Source organism: Onychostoma macrolepis, chromosome 11, assembly GCF_012432095.1.
Source record: "Onychostoma macrolepis isolate SWU-2019 chromosome 11, ASM1243209v1, whole genome shotgun sequence".
NCBI lineage: Eukaryota > Metazoa > Chordata > Actinopteri > Cypriniformes > Cyprinidae > Onychostoma > Onychostoma macrolepis.
Genome location: NC_081165.1, coordinates 11,432,358 through 11,448,541, shown reverse-complemented (window position 1 = coordinate 11,448,541; position 16,184 = coordinate 11,432,358). Strand labels below are relative to the sequence as shown.

Sequence of the window (16,184 nt, the reverse complement as noted above, 5' to 3'; positions counted from 1 at the left end):
TTAGACTAGCTGTTTGATCTTATATAACACAAAATATCCATTTTGGGCTTTAAAAATATGAGTATCTGCAAAAGGCACTTAACATAATGCTCACTAATTAATGTAAATGCCAAGATGTCTATCAGCAGTACACAGTCCACACTGACATACACAGGATCCCATTAGAGAAAAGTTTTCAGAATTGAGATGTTTTATGCTCAAGGCTACAGTATGTGAAGCATGCCCTGTGAGTCATGAATATTAATAAACTGGGCTTTGTTATTGTAATGAGGCTCAAATAGGAAAAGATTTAGACAGAGCCATTAAGATGATCTAAAACGTGAGGAGATGCATTATAAAATCATCTTGACTCATGAATATTAATTATTGGACCATCAGCTATTAGAATGTCCAGATTTGCTGAAAGGCAGATATTGGTAAATGTCTAGTCATCCAGCTAGTCAACCGGCTACAGTTCAGCTTTGAACTCAAGCAAATATAAAATATTATTTCACAAATAGTTGGGGGCATAGAGTTTACATAGAGTAAAGGAAAAACATCAGCTGAATGTACACTACCGTTCAAAAGTTTGGGTCAGTAATATTTTTTGTCTCTTATAATAAGTCTCTTATGCTCACCAAAGCTGTATTCATTTGATCAAAAATACAGTAACAATACAGTAATATTGTTAAATATTACTAAATTGTTAAATTTAGTAGGATACTAGTAAATTTACTAGGGTTAAATATTAAATAATAAAATATTATCATCATTTAAAATAACTTTTCTATTTGAATATATTTTAAAATGTAATTTATTCTTGTGAGGCAAAGCTGAATTTTTAGCATCATTACTCCAGTCTTCAGTGTCACATGATCCTTCAGAGATCATTTTAATATGCTGATTTACTGCTCAAGAAACATTTCTTATTTTTATTAAAGTTACTTAATATTTTTGTAGAAACCAAAGAAAAGAAAACAGAAAGTTCAAGTAAAGAGCATTTATTTGTCTTTACTGTCACTTTTGATCGATTTAATGCATCTTTGCTTAAAAGTAGTATTAATTTTTTTTATATATATATATATTTAATAAAAGATCTTTATGCCCTCAAACTTTTGAAAAGTAGTGTACATTTAAAATGTATTGAAACCCTAAATGTACAATACTACCTACTCAAAAGTTCATTATAAACATTCTTTGTGGTAAAAATACTTTACCGCAATAAATTATACAAAAACAATAAACTAAGCAGAATAAAAGAAAACCCCAAACAATACCACAAACTTATTTCACAGGATAAGAAGGCAAACTATTAAACCATATCAAGGTTTACCATAAGAGGTTTGGCTTAAACTAAAAATTTAAAAATCCATTCAGCCAACAAAACTGGCCAACTGATAGCAACCATGTGTTTAGTGAAGTCTGAGCCCCACCGGTGAAGATGCTTTACTGACAGTTTACTGTGTGTAATAGAGAGTGAATGAGACGGGCAGCTACTGGACAGACAGATGCGGCTGAGAGGGACTGCGTCACTGCTCACAGGAAGAGCCGGCCGGTTTGAAGAGCGCTGGGCTGAGCTGGGAGCTGGAACAAGGGCAGGACTGAGTTACGGGCAGGACGGGGTCTGCTTTCAACTTCTCCGAGATTTTGAATGCTGGATCAACCACTGCAGAGTGATATCTGAGGAAGGCAGAGATGAACAATTGTGTTTTTATAATATCTTTCGATTCACTTCAAAACTTCTCTGAAGTATACATATGTTGATTTCTCTGACTCTGTGGTGCTTTCAAAACATTGGGCACAAAAGTACAAAATGTTGCATGCAATAAATATTATATAATACAGCAGATGTCACACACTGCAGCTTTAAAATACAAATAAGAACAATTATTGCTGGTTTCATGCATGTTCTCTCAAATTTCATCAAATCCGATCAACAGAGTACTGCATGGGTGACATTTTTTTGAAGGCCAATAGGATTTGTTTTTCACTGACCTTTGGATTATTACATAAAATAAGCTCTGTGACCTACAAAAGTTTGATTCTTCCACATTTTGTTCAAAATCATCTTCAAGAATGAACACAAGTTTTATCAAATCTGAAGGCCAAATACAATCATGCCAGAAGTAAAACATTAGTTAGGCTATAAACAAACTACACCAGTCAATGTCACCACCTTTAAGCTTCCAAGAACTCTTTATTTAAAACGTACACTTTATTAAATTTGAGTTAGAATAGTTTATATGGTAAATACAAACACAATGAGGCTATATTTCATAAGGATTAGCTCACGCTGAAAGCAGAAGAGTAAAAACAATCGTCAGGCCGTTAGCGCCCTCTGCAGGCATTTGATATAACACTTAATGTAGGTATATTTGATATAACACAATGTACGTAAATTATGATTATATTACGTATTTAAACCCATTTGTTCAATAAATCCACGATTACTTACTTTTGATACTTTATTTGAAGCTAGTGACATCCCTAATGCTAATTCACTTTCTATTTGATGACAGATGCATTGTGAAACTAATAATGATGTAACACTTGAATGACTGCTCAGTGATCTTTGTAATAAAACTAAAACTGTCCTCACTGACAGGTAAACAAGTAAATGTCTCACAAAAACCGTTTTATGCCATTACAATTATTTTCTTGTGCAGACTAGCTTGGAGTATGTGTCATTGTTTGGGAACAGCTGCTTCACAGGAAAGCATATTGGCTTTTCTTTGTTAATTTGATGCTTGTAAAGCTAATTTTTAAAAAAACTGAGTAATGTAGTGTAATAAATGCAAATGGACAGCTTCTCAGATTAGAGGAAATCAAGATGAAATCACAACCACAACTGTACTGCTTAGTAAAAAAACAACTCTCAAAGGCTGTACCGTGAATGAGTCACGGTGAGGTGGTTCACGAGTCATCTGATTTAGTATTACCCACTGAACTGCAGCAGGCCTTCTGAATGCACATAATGTCTTTCTCATACTTTTTTCAAGAAATCTTAACATCAGCTTTTCAAGTCTTCAATAATACCCAATAAAATAGGCTTTCAACATCTATAACATCATTTGCTTGTGACACTCAATACCATAAAACTAGATTCTACATTTTCTGAAAGTGAGTAGTGTTTACCGCCACAATGCTAGGGTCTATGCTATGTAATTGCTAGGATGTTTTAATTGACCAAACATCACAGTTTTATATTTGGATGTGTATAAACTGCAGTAACTCTCACCTATGTTGTCTTTCTCTTTGCATGAAATGGAGTAGCAGCAGATCTCTCTGTCTTGAATGGCAGACAGGTTCCTGGGGAAAAAGGGAAAAAAATGGCAAAAATCAATTGCCATTTTTTGAGAGTAGCCTCACATGAACTCGTTCTAAAGATCTGGGTGTGGTCACCCAAATGGAAAAAAGTCTTACATCTTTTCGATTATTTGTTTCTCGTCTAGTGCGCTGGGGAGGTCTCTTTTGTTGCCAAGGACAAGTACCTGTTGTGGAGGATAAAGAACAATAAACCACCCACAATGCACTTCTTGAATTGTCTTAAACCTCTTTATGTTTGAACTGCACAATTCACACTTTTGCTTCCAAGATTTATGTTATTGGGTGTTGGTTCTACATTAGATCGTGCTAAAGCTGTCTTTTTAAATTGTTCGCTTTAGCAAATCGTGGACGCCCCTGCCAAAATTCCCATCACTCCCTACAGACAGATAATCAATGAGTGATCTGTTTCCTCTGTGCTGATTTCTCTGCTGAAGATAAGACCTATAATGCCCCCAGTGAGGACATCTCGGACCACAGGAGCTGACGGTAGAGATGCTTAGTCATGCTCGGTAAATACAACACAGCAGTGGGGAAGGATCTGGAAAAGGTGTGGTGCGATGGCTAGGCTTGATTTTCACCAGTAATAAAACAGCACAAAATATTAATAAAAGAAACAGTCCTCTATTAACAGCACAAGGGGAAATGTTCAGCTACAGTAATAAATTCTTCTTACAGGAATGCCTTGCAGCTGTGGTTTGTCTAACAAGTTGTGTAGCTCGTTTCTCGAAGCTTCGACCTTTTCACGATCTGCAGCGTCAACCATATACCTGAAAACACCAACAGAGTCCTTAATGCAGTCGTTGATAATGTAAACACTAAAACTTCAGGTTAGGGATGATTTACAGTCAGCCAGTTGCACAATAAACCTTGATAGAAGGGTGATAAGAAACTCAAAATGAAGCAGAGTGGTTCTATGTCACAATGAAGGGGTTTATTTTGTTGACTGGTTGATTGCACAATCTACCACTTATTACACAGCTACTTATTAAGAAGCAAATAAATGGACCAAAAAAATACTGACTTGATTCAACTATTCTGTTTGCTTGTATAATAGTTTATATCTTGAGCTAAGAAAAATAAAATAAATATGTCTATTTATTTATTATACACTACCATTTAAAAGTGTGGGGTAAGATTTGATTTAAAAACAAACAAACTAGAATTTCATAATTTTATTCAGCAAGGATGGATTAAATTAAACAAAAGTGACAATAAAGAGGTTTTTACTTTTTATTCACCAAAGAATCGTGAAAAAATGTATCAGTTTCCAAAAAAAAAATATTAAGCAGCAAAAATATTTCAACAATGATAATAATAGTTTCAAAGAGCAGCAAATCAGCATATTAGAATGATTTCTAAAAGATTATGTGACAATGAAGACTTGAGTAATGATGCTGAAAATTCAGCTTTGCATCACAGGAATAAATAAATTACAGTTTTAAAATACATTAAAACAGAAAAAAAAAAAAGTTTATTTAAATTGTAATAATATTATACAATATTACTATTTTTACTGTATTTTGATCAAATAAATGCAGCATTGATTACATTAAAAAAAAACAATCTTACCAACCCCAAACTTGAACAGTAGTGAATGTTAATTTATTATTAATCTACAATCTTAGTTACCTTTTCGACGGACTTACTAGAAAACAATATTTAGCTACAATGCAATACATGCAATTATAAATTGGGCTATGAAATAAAGCAAGCAAGTCTCCGTGAGGACAAAAAGCAGATGCTATACTCACACGATGGCATTGACGCCCCGGCAGTATCGCTCCCACATGCTCCTGAACCGCGGCTGCCCGCCTATATCCCAAATCTATGCAAAAACAGGACAAGTGGACATGATGGCAGGCACTGGCAATGAAACATATTGTACTTGTAATGCATATAATTTGCATTGAAGAGTCTTTATATCTGGATCCAAAAAAAACATCCTTGAGGTAGAAGAATGACCTGTGTAGACGAGACTTACTTTTATTGTTACGTTGCCTTTGGTGACTTTCCTCATGTTGAAGCCAACTGTAGGGATCATGTCTTCATTGAACTGACCAGACTAAAGTAAAAGAAGCATGCAGATCATTTCAATCACAGAAATAAAACAAACCCGCATGTGAAGGGTTACAAAAGTTAATAAAATGACAATCTTAATAGTCTCATGTCTCACAAAATAACAGCACACAAGGAAGTCAATGTTAAAATGCCACGTTTGAATCCAAGAAACTCACACAAGCAAGTCATGAGTTTTAATAATAATGGGAATTTTTGGTAAAATAAGCCAGAAAGTTTCATGCTTCATAATTTAGTCAATTGTGCAACAGATTCAAATATAATTGCTTCTTTCAACCATTTGGATTTTAAAATGTGTCAAAAAAATGTATCCTTTTTAGGTAAAACCAAGATCTTCCTTTTAAAAATATGATTATGACTAAGCCAAATTATTGAGTGAGGTCTCCTCTATTGCAAAACCCTCATGTTGAGGATAAAAATACAAGAGCTTAGCTAATTTCATGGCTATATTACAAAACACCTAAGAATTTAAACTATGTAGCTGCATGTTGATCTGCACTTGAAAATCTGCAAAGCATTCAATCAAGCAGATTTCTGCTGCATTTCTCGTGGTCTGTGGTTTACAAGTCATAATAAAACATACATTATACATGCATATAATAGCTGTGCAAACTTAACTGATTTACATTTATGAGTGGAAAAATACTGACTGAGTGAGTTCTTAAGCAAGTTACAAATACAGAACGAATCAAATTATGTGTTTTAAAGTGACCCATAAATCATTTACTGAAACTAGAATAACGCCTGCGAGATGTTTCACATTTCCCCTTTGAATTCAATTTCAAACTCTGATGTAGAGTTGTTAGAAACCCTGGGTTTGTAAACTCTTTGTGCTGCATTGCAGAAGCATCTATGAGAGGCAAAAGGGCAACTCTCATGATTCAAGAAGAACCCCCATTGGGATAGTCACTTGCACGTTGCCTAATTAGGCATTTTGCCTAATAACAGATCCAGGCTGCTGTACTCAGAGACCTTTTGAAATATGGGTCACGCTGAGGTTTATTTTAAGGTTAATCTGTGGATTCCACAATTCAATTATTGTGCCAAGCATACAACTGAGAAACTTTAGATACTAAAAATGCAAAACCACAATGAACCAGCACTGACATGACAAAAATACTTAATGGAGATCAAAAATAAATAAATAAGAGTCTCATAAATGACATCTGCTCTGAGTCAGATGCATCCATAAAGGGAAGATTATTATGTGATCACTGCTGAAAACAATCTAGCACTGACATAAACCCATAATACTAAATCACCATCATTTTGTGTTTGATGATCATTATATTATATTACATTACCTTATATAGGTTTTATTAAACTGATTACATTCGACTTAAGAACTAAAACACACCAGTGGCATCTCATCCACCCTAAAAGTCATTAAAGTCCTCAAACCTGGAGATAATAGCAATTCATATTTCATATATAAGCTAAAACGTCAAGCAATCCATGGGAAACATCACGCCTAGACACATAAGAACACATTGCTCACATAAACAGGTTTTAAAGCATCTGTTCTCCACCCCAGCAGGCAATGACATGACAACAGTGCTCAAACTGTGAGGAATGAAAGCAGACTTACAGCAATCACGTTGACAAAAGTGGTTTTTCCAGAGTACTGCAGTCCCACCAGCGTTAGCTCCATCTCCTCCTTCCAGAAGAGCGACCTGAACCAGTCCAGGAACCGGTGGATGAGGGCCAACATCTCTGCGCTGCTGGATGAGCGATCTCTGATGGGGCAGATCTATTCCTGCTGGAGGAATCGAGGAGAGAGAGAGGAAGCGGCTGAGGTCAGGTGACAACACATGACGCACAATAAACGCGCCGCGCCGTGAATAATCGTGCGGACATCGTGCAGAATAAAAGTCCGCCAGCACTCGCGTCAAACTGCTGTGCTACAGATAGATACATACAGGGCCTAAAACTGACTTTGTTACACCTGCCAATGGCCGGTGGCGTGATAAAATTTACCGGCCAAAAATTTCTTTTTTTACCGGCCATGAAACTCTTTTTGCAAAAACAGGCAGTTATTACTACTACAATGACTAAACATATTTACAATGTTTTTAATTTGTCCTGCTACTGGTGTCTCTATTACAGTTTTTTTTTTTTTCAATTGTTTACACGCAATTTTGAAATACGGGGTTTTTTTCAAAATATAAATCACAATTATCCAAACACCACACTCAATTTGCATAATTCCTAGATTGTTTGCAAAATGACACACTTCAGTCAAAACATATACACATATATTTGTGAAAATGCTATTAGTTTTCATTAACCAACACAGTCCTCAATGATCAGACACTATTACAGCCAGTTTCACACTGCTGTGATAAATAAAAAACATTTGTAAAAAAACTAATTTTACGAAATAGCATGTGCTAGATTTTTGGCCAGACATTGTTATGTAAGGGATAATTTAGATGAAAAAAAAAAAAATTGTGACAAACCCACAACATTATTCATGATTAGTTTGAGATATAGGGAGAATGTACACAAATAGGCCTACTATAAACTTACCAAGCACTGCACAACACGGATGCTGCAGACTGAATATTTCAAGTATTTATTTCAATACTTACAGTATTTCTTACCATAATCAGTTACAGTAATCAACCAACAATGAAATCAATGAAACAAATAAAATATGTAGACTAAAAATTACTGCATGAAGTACATACTCTTTGACTCTGAAGAAAAACTACTGTGAAACCAACAAGAATACTGGAACTATTCATCATCTCTCCGTCTGCCTGGATCAGGCCATAAGATTTCATCCACATCACAGGCTATGTCTTCATTGGCAAGGCACCGTTGGAAGAATCGCCTCGTGTGACGAATCCACCCCTGCACAGAAGCTGCTTCGATATGATCACAGGCCTGCTCCATGGCCTGAATGAGTGGCAAACGGTCATAGGGCCGCAGGTCGTATACCTTCCACCGCCATGCTGAAAAAAAACTCTTCTATTGGATTCAGGAAGGGGGAGTATGGGGGAAGGTATAAGACTTCAAATTCAGGGTGCTCATGGAACCAATTCTGGACCAGAGCAGCCCGATGGAATGAGACATTGTCCCAAACGACAATGTACCGCATCTGGTCCACTTGGTTTAATGCTGTGACAATCTCGTGCAATCTGTGAAGAAATGCAAGTACTAGATTTGCATTATAGGGTCCCAGATTTGCATGGTGGTGGAGAACCCCATTTTATGTAATAGCAGCGCAAAGGGTGATGTTGCCCCCTCGCTGCCCTGGCACATTGGTGATTGCCCTGTGTCCAATTACATTTCTCCCTCTTCTTGTTTTCGCAAGGTTAAATCCAGCCTCATCCACATATATAAATTCATGTTGAATTTCTGCAGCATCCATTTGCAAGACTCTCTGAAACACAGTAAAAGACAATAGGATGCTATTCAATATCTATTGCACAGTATTTTTTTTTGTGCCAGAACATTATGAGCAGTGCACAATACCACACCATAGTAAGATGAACAATACATACCTCCACATACTCATTGCCCAGATGTTTCACTCTCTCTGAATTTCTGTCAAATGGTACCCGATACAGTTGCTTCATGTATATTTTTCTTGAGGATTCGACCTAATGTTGACAGAGAGACTCGTTGGATGTTATTGAAAATTTGATTATATTGGCTTGGATTTCTCGCAGCCTGATACAATTATTGGTCAAAACCATGTTCACAATGGCGGCCTCTTGTGCACGAGTGAACATAGGGCCCCTTCCACCTTGGTGTCCTCGACCCTCAATCCTATGTAAAAAAAATATACACATGCAGCCTACTGTCAAATGTCACAGTAAACAATACTGATGGTAAGTACAGCAAGCTTCAGTTTCAATGTACTGTGTGGTTAGCTTACCCGTTTTCTCGATGAAATGTCCGAATTACTGACGCAACAGTATTTCTGCTAAGATTTGGTTGAACTCTTTGTCCAGCTTCCATCAGTGTCAGTCCATGGTTGATAACATGGTCAATAAGTGTTGCATGGATTTCTTGAGTCAAATTTGGTCCTCGTCTTCTTTGTTCATGTTCTATCAACTCTTCAAGTCCTTCTCTACCTCTTCCTCTACCTAGGTCTCTTCCTCTATCTCCTTCTCCTCTGGGCCTCCTCCTCTACCTCTACCTCTACCTCCTTCATCTCCTCTTTGAGCTCCCCCTCTCATTCTCACTCTTCTTCTTCTTCTAGCTCTTTCCATTTTTGTTGAAGACAGGTGAACTCACCTGCTGCCTTTTATAGCACACCTGAGTGCTGCGTTTTCAAATTAGCACATGTGTGCTTCCACACCTGGTGGATGTGATTATCCAATTCGTTCATTAGTGTGGTGTAGTGTGTGGTACTCACGTCACCTAAGACGTTGTGATTTTGGGTCACACGTCACTCAAGGTGCGGTTATGAGTATATCAGATGACCAATTCCCACCTCAGTTAGTTTAGTGCACCAGTCAAAGACTGATAATTTGGCAATGCGGGTGTGTTTCCCACAAGCTGTTCAATAATTTGAATTGCACACCTTGGAGGGAGCTGGTCAACTGATTTATCTGAAAGATTGGTGGTTTAGCTAGCTAGTAGAGCCTTGGATCATCAACACAAAGAAGACACAATTGTAACACGATAAATGAAATTTATTATCAATAGATATGCAAGAGTAAATACAACAACTAGTGATGATACTAATAAGTGAATATGCACTGCTAATAGAGAATAATAGACAACTAAATATGAAGGAAGATACTGAGTAAATCGCAGAAACAAATAAATGGAATGAACACAGAACGGCTGAATGCAATGCTGTTGAGCTGAATGTAGCAATGGAAGAGATGTCTATGGAAATGTTGCTTATGGGAACCACTTAATGGCTCTGGTGGAATTAATGATAAATAACTGCTTATTTATCTCTGAACAAATAATATAGCTATTATTTGCAATGCTGACCCCAAGTAAATGTTATCTAAACAGGTTAGAGAAACATAGGCTGCAGGTATAAACTAAGCCAAGGTCTTTAGGAAAGAGGTTTGGTAAGTTTATAATTACGTTCCACAGGCGGGTGATCAGTCCGGCGGTAGATACGTCTTCCACTGGTGATGCAGACTGCGTACAGTGGGGAGGGCACAGAGTTGCGTTCCGGTAGCCGTTAATGCTGACCTGGAGGATGCTGAACTTCTGTTGTGCCACAAAGGGTCCTTAGAGCATGAACCGGGCAGCTGGGTCAGATCGGTCTTCACGGGGTCCTTTGCAGCCTGGCTGCGTCGTTGAGGAGCCGTGGGTTTCAGGCAGTGTCTGCCACTGCGGAGGTCCTTTGCGGACTGGGCTGTGCTGCCTTCGGAGCGGCAAGAGTCAGACGGGGTCCGTCACTGCTGGGTCCTTTGCAACTGAAGAGCAGCCAAATGCGATAAAGAAGGTTTGCTCAGGAGCTGAGTTAAACCTTAGCTGTCTTGAAATCTCTTTCCTCGTCAGGCCAGAGACTCAGAATGTCGTATCTGCTACTGTCTCTCTGGATGTATCAGAGACTCAGAACTTTGGTGTTTCTGTTCTCTCTAGATGAAAAACTCAGAAACGGGGATTGTTCCTGTTGCTGCCTTCCCGGTAACTTCCCGGGACTCAGACTCAGAACAAGGAGTGTCTTTTGGGAAGGTACCTTTATCTCTTTTTGATGAGGAGGAGATTGGAATCTGGCACCTCTCCGTTCCAGGAATGTGATTGGCCACTTGTGTCCAAGGTGGCCATGATGTTGCCCGCCCTAGTGGAACTCATTTGCATACAGTGGAGTACAAAGTTAAACAGTGTCTTTAACATTTCACCCATGCAATATTTCTTTACCAAACCTCTTTCAAACTATTATCAGCATCATAAGGAGCAAAAAGAGTCCAAACATGATAGGAAACTGTTGAACAGGAAACTTGTGTTAACAGTCAATGTCCATCAACATAAACTGTACTTCATCTGAGGATGAAGTGAATCCCTTGCAGTTTGCATCCATTTAAGGTCTCCAAACATGGGTATGAATGGATATGGATAGATCTGTGTGGCCTTTCTTTGTTTCGGCCACTGCTGTTGCATCCAGAGATCTGGAGGAATTTTTATGGTAGTAATTTCCTAAACCTTAGGATTGGGTGTGATGGTGAGGGTCAACCTGTAGTCCAATGAGAAGTCCTCTCTTAGGTGGTCGTGGATGCAGAAGGTCTCCCTTTCTGTCCTGTTAGAGGTGTCTGGCAGTTGTCTTGGCATCTTATCTGATGGTTCTGAACATCTTTTTATGTTCCTCCACCAAGATCCAATCACAGTGGGGCACATCTCCCTCCACACCGGCAGTTAGAGAGGGGCCCTGCCATAAACTGGTACTTGGAATGCCAGTTTGACTGTTGTTCACTACAGTGGTCATTGGCAATCCGGGGCTTTGTAATGACAAGGAAGTAACCTCACAATCCTTATCTGTGTCTAAGGTGTAAAAATGTGTGTAGAGTTTTACAAATCACTGTGTGTAATGTTTTGCAAAAAGGGTGAAGCAGACATTGTGTGTAATGTTGTTCAAATCTGTGGAGGTGTTTTGCTCATTGGAATAGAATTTTGCAAATTGTGTGGAAATTTTTATTTTAGTGTGTAAACAATCGTAAAAAACTGTAAATGAATTGTCCCTCAATTTTACCTATTAATTATAGCCATTCAACATTACATTAACATTAAATTATGACATATTAAATATTTGTAACATTTAATAGGCTCTTCTTCTTCTTCTTCTTCTTCTTCTTCTTCTTCTTCTTCTTCTTGTAGTGTTTATTGGCGGTGGGCAAGCCAACTTTTGGTGCATTACCGCCACCATGGAATGGAAATTCCTGTGTCTCTTAAATAACTTATTATCATTCTTCTAAATTTTCTATTACCTAATATTAGTTCTAATGTCATTATATTTACACTTTCTGATTGTATCTTTGTTTCCAGCATCTCTCTTTACTATATGTGACCCTGGACCACAAAACCAGTCTTAAGTGTCAATTGAGATTTATACATCATCTGAAAGCTGAATAAATAATTTTTCCATTGATGTATGGTTTGTTAGGATCGGACAATATTTGGCCGAGACACAACTATTTGAAAATCTGGAATTTGAGGGTGCGAAAATATCAAAATATTAAGAAAATCACCTTTAAAGTTGTCCAAATGATGTCCAAATGATGTTCTTAGCAATGCATATTACTAATCAAAAACAACGTTTTGATATATTTACAGTAGTAAATTTACAAAACATCTTCATGGAATATGATCTTTACTTAATATACTAATGGCATAAAAGAAAAATCCATCATTTTGACCCATACAATGTATTTTTGGCTATTGCCTGTCTTCTCCATATCCCATTTATGTTGCCAAGATTTAATAACAGCTTGCTTAATAATTGTCTTTGCTTCTGCTTTGCTGATTTTTACATCAATTTCTACATTATATGTATCCAACGATCTCTTAGCGTGTTTATCTGCCATCTCATTTCCATCTATTCCAACATGTGCTGGGACCCATAGAAATTAAACAACCCTGTCATTAGCATGAAGTCTATATAGCAGTTGCATTATTTCTATAATAATATCTTGTCTGCAATTTGATTGTCCCGACTGAATACTTCTTAAAGCCGCCAATGAATCTGAGCATAAAACTGCTTTCTTAATCTGTGTCTCTTCCAACCAATGTAAAGCTAAAACAATAGCTATCACCTCTGTAGTAAATACAGATAAGTAATCTGGTGTTCTTTTTGCAATAATCACTTCTAGATGTGGTATGACTATTGCTGTTCCTGTCTTATTAGATTCTGGATCTTTTGATCCATCTGTATAAATTTGTATATTGTCATAGTACAACCGTTCAATGTAATGATTTACTTCATTAATTACACCACTATTTGATTTTTCCACTTCTAGTAGATACAGGTCTATTACAGGCATTTTAAATAACCATGGTGGAAGTGCAGCTATAGCCACTACATCACTATATTTCCTATTTACTAAATTCATTGTTAGTGCCATTTCTTCTGCTATCCAACCAATACTTTTTATATTTGTTCTTTCATGCTCCCAGCAATCTTCAAAAAGTAGATGGATGATAGATAGATGATAGAAAATTAGTTGGATGTTTACTATTGTGGCCCTTTAAAGACACCCAGTAAACCATTTTTAATTGCATGCGTCTTTCTTCTACTGGCATTTCACCCATTTCTACCTGCAGTGCAGCTTTGGGTGATGTTCTAAATGCTCCGCAGCATATTCTCAATGCTTGTGTCTGCACCTTGTCAATTTTTCCCAGGACATGCTGGCTTGCTGATTCATATGCCATACATCCATAATCAATTGCCGACCTAATAACTGCCAAATATATATTTCTGAGAGAACTACGGCTAGCCCCCCATTCACTTACCACTGATACCTGCTCCAATTGTTTTCCATAAAGAAATAACTTAAAGTGAACATTTCTCTTCTTTGTGAAACATATTACCTGTGTTTTCTCTACAGATATTCGAAAACCCTTTTCTCCTTTAACTTTTCCCTATTATTTCTTGCGTCTTCTGACAAATTATTACTGCTATGTATATTATTAAATACTTTAGCTAACATTTCTGCCTTTTCTTCATTTGAGGTTGCAACTTCTTCTCCATTTTGTAATGCTGGCATGATTGAATTTTTATGCTTCCCACCCGTTTTCCTAATCATGCCCCAAATATCAGAAATTTGTACATCCCATCCAATGTTACTGCAATAATTCCCTCCAATATTTCCTTTTTGCAGCTTTAATTGTTTTCCTTACAATAGCCTGAGCTCTTTTATATTTTACAAGATCTTTATATAAAAGAGATGATCTTACCTTCCTAAATGATCTATTTCTTTCTCGAATAACTTCTCCGCATTCTTCATGCCACCATGGAACTGCCTTCCTAATCCTTATTGTTGATTTCTTACCTATAATTTCTGTTGCTGTTGCATGAATAATATTACTGACTTTTATACTATATTCTTCCACATCATCTTCTAGATTACCCAAATTAATTCATCTCTGACTGCAGATATAGCTGAATCTTTCCCAATCTGCATCTTTCAATTCCCATCTATCTATATTCTCCTGCTCCATTTTTTTAACTATAATTCCTATTCTACATCTTATTGGGTAATGATCACTCCCTAACGTTGATTCCTTTAATACCTTCCATAAACTTATATTAGTTATATTCTCTGATACAAATTTGAGGTCTAACATTGACTCATGCCCATTCACAATATTTATTCTTGTACCAGAACCATCATTAATACACACCAACCCATTTTCATCCAATATTTCTTCAATTCTTTTACCATTATAATCTGTGCTTTCACTACCCCATAGTGTACTGTGGCTATTAAAGTCTCCACACCACACTACTGTATTACCACTGTTTCTTGTATGCAAATTACATTCGGCTTTTGTTTTAACTCATCTATATATTTTTTAAATTCTTGTCCGTTTGCTATAAGACTCCTTGCATTCCATTGTAGAATTTCAAATCTCATTATATTATTTATCCATTACTTTTCTGTGTTCCTTGTGAATCGCCTACAAGAGTATCTTGTACTGTTACTTCTCTTACATCTAAGTATTTCTCTGCTGCTCTGATTATGATTTCAATCCTTTCCGTTCGACTTGACGTTTGAGCTGAACAGTTAACCACCTCTAAATGTTACAAACTTTACTTTGTCTATTATTAACGAATCATTGCTGATATTGCATTGTTTATTTCCTTTACTGACTGGTTTTTCATTTACATCCGGTGTTTCGCTACTCTTCACTCTTTTAATGGCTTCAGCATACGTTATTCCCTCATTTCTCTTGATGTTCTGTGCCTTCACTGCTCTTTTCCTTATTTTACAACCTCCATACACTGCACTATGTTTTTCCCCACAATTACAACACTTCAGTTTCGCATTTTCTCCACATTCTCCATACTGGTGTTTCCCTCCACATTTACCACATCTTTGCTTACTTTTGCACACAGCAGCCACATGTCCAAATCGTTGGCATTTATGGCACCTCAAGGGAGGCGGAATATATTCTCTTATGTTGTAGCTCATATATCCAACCATCACCCTTACTGGCAGTGCTACTTCTTCAAACTGTAACATTACAGATAAACTGTCTCTTTTCAATTCGTCCCTTGTATATTGAAGTCGTTTGACCTTGCTAACCTTTGCATTAGTTATATTTCTTTTAATTTCTTCTTCAGTCACTTCAGTAGGAATTACATATATTACCCCTCTTACTGTTCTTCTTTCTTTCCAATTTGAACATTTCACAGAGTATCCTACCATTGATTTTAATAGTAAAGCTTTTGCTTTCTGTGCATCATCTTTGCATACAACCATAATGCTTCCGTCCTGCAACGTTTTGGCATACACAATGTTCCCTAGTTTGTTCTTTAATGCTTCGCTTATCTTTAATGGGTTCCTTGATCCTGGTGATTCAAATGTAACAATGACCTTATGTCCCTCATTCCTTTTTATATTTTTCTGAGCACCTACCTCATTATTTATCACTACCTGAGTTTTTCTGCTGTGTTTTCTTCCTTTTCCTATTTACTAGACTCCATTTCATTTTACTTTTTACTTTACCACCCTCACCTCCTTCTTGCATCCTGCTCACTTCCTGATTCGTCATCACTTCCTTCCATCGTCACTCCAGTCACAGTTCAGTGTTGCCCACCAAAACCGACCCCTTTAATAGGCTCTGAAATATATAACAACTTTTAATTTAAGTGGAAACATCTT

The 16,184-nt window shown here is 36.9% G+C and overlaps 1 protein-coding gene across 1 annotated transcript; it reads right to left on the bottom strand.

The window, feature by feature from the left end:
* Positions 1–508: 508 nt before the first annotated feature.
* arl8bb (ADP-ribosylation factor-like 8Bb) lies at positions 509–7,178 on the bottom strand. Its single transcript, XM_058790479.1, has 7 exons — positions 6,971–7,178; positions 5,288–5,368; positions 5,058–5,131; positions 3,980–4,073; positions 3,403–3,470; positions 3,218–3,288; positions 509–1,659 (listed from the first exon to the last, which is right to left on the bottom strand). Exons 1-7 carry the CDS (start codon positions 7,091–7,093, stop codon positions 1,610–1,612), a joined length of 561 nt encoding a protein of 186 aa, XP_058646462.1. The 5' UTR covers positions 7,094–7,178; the 3' UTR covers positions 509–1,609.
* Between the last annotated feature and the right edge of the window lie 9,006 nt (positions 7,179–16,184).

Bases quoted from the DNA above. Each gene is read 5' to 3' on its own strand.
- arl8bb (XM_058790479.1), bottom strand. From the start codon at position 7,093: ATGTTGGCCCTCATCCACCGGTTCCTGGACTGGTTCAGGTCGCTCTTC. The intron at 5,132-5,287 runs GTAAGTCTCGTC...GTTTTTGCATAG, and splicing joins AAGGCAACGTAACAATAAAA to ATTTGGGATATAGGCGGGCA. The intron at 1,660-3,217 runs GTGAGAGTTACT...TGCCTTCCTCAG, and splicing joins CAAAGAGAAAGACAACATAG to ATATCACTCTGCAGTGGTTG.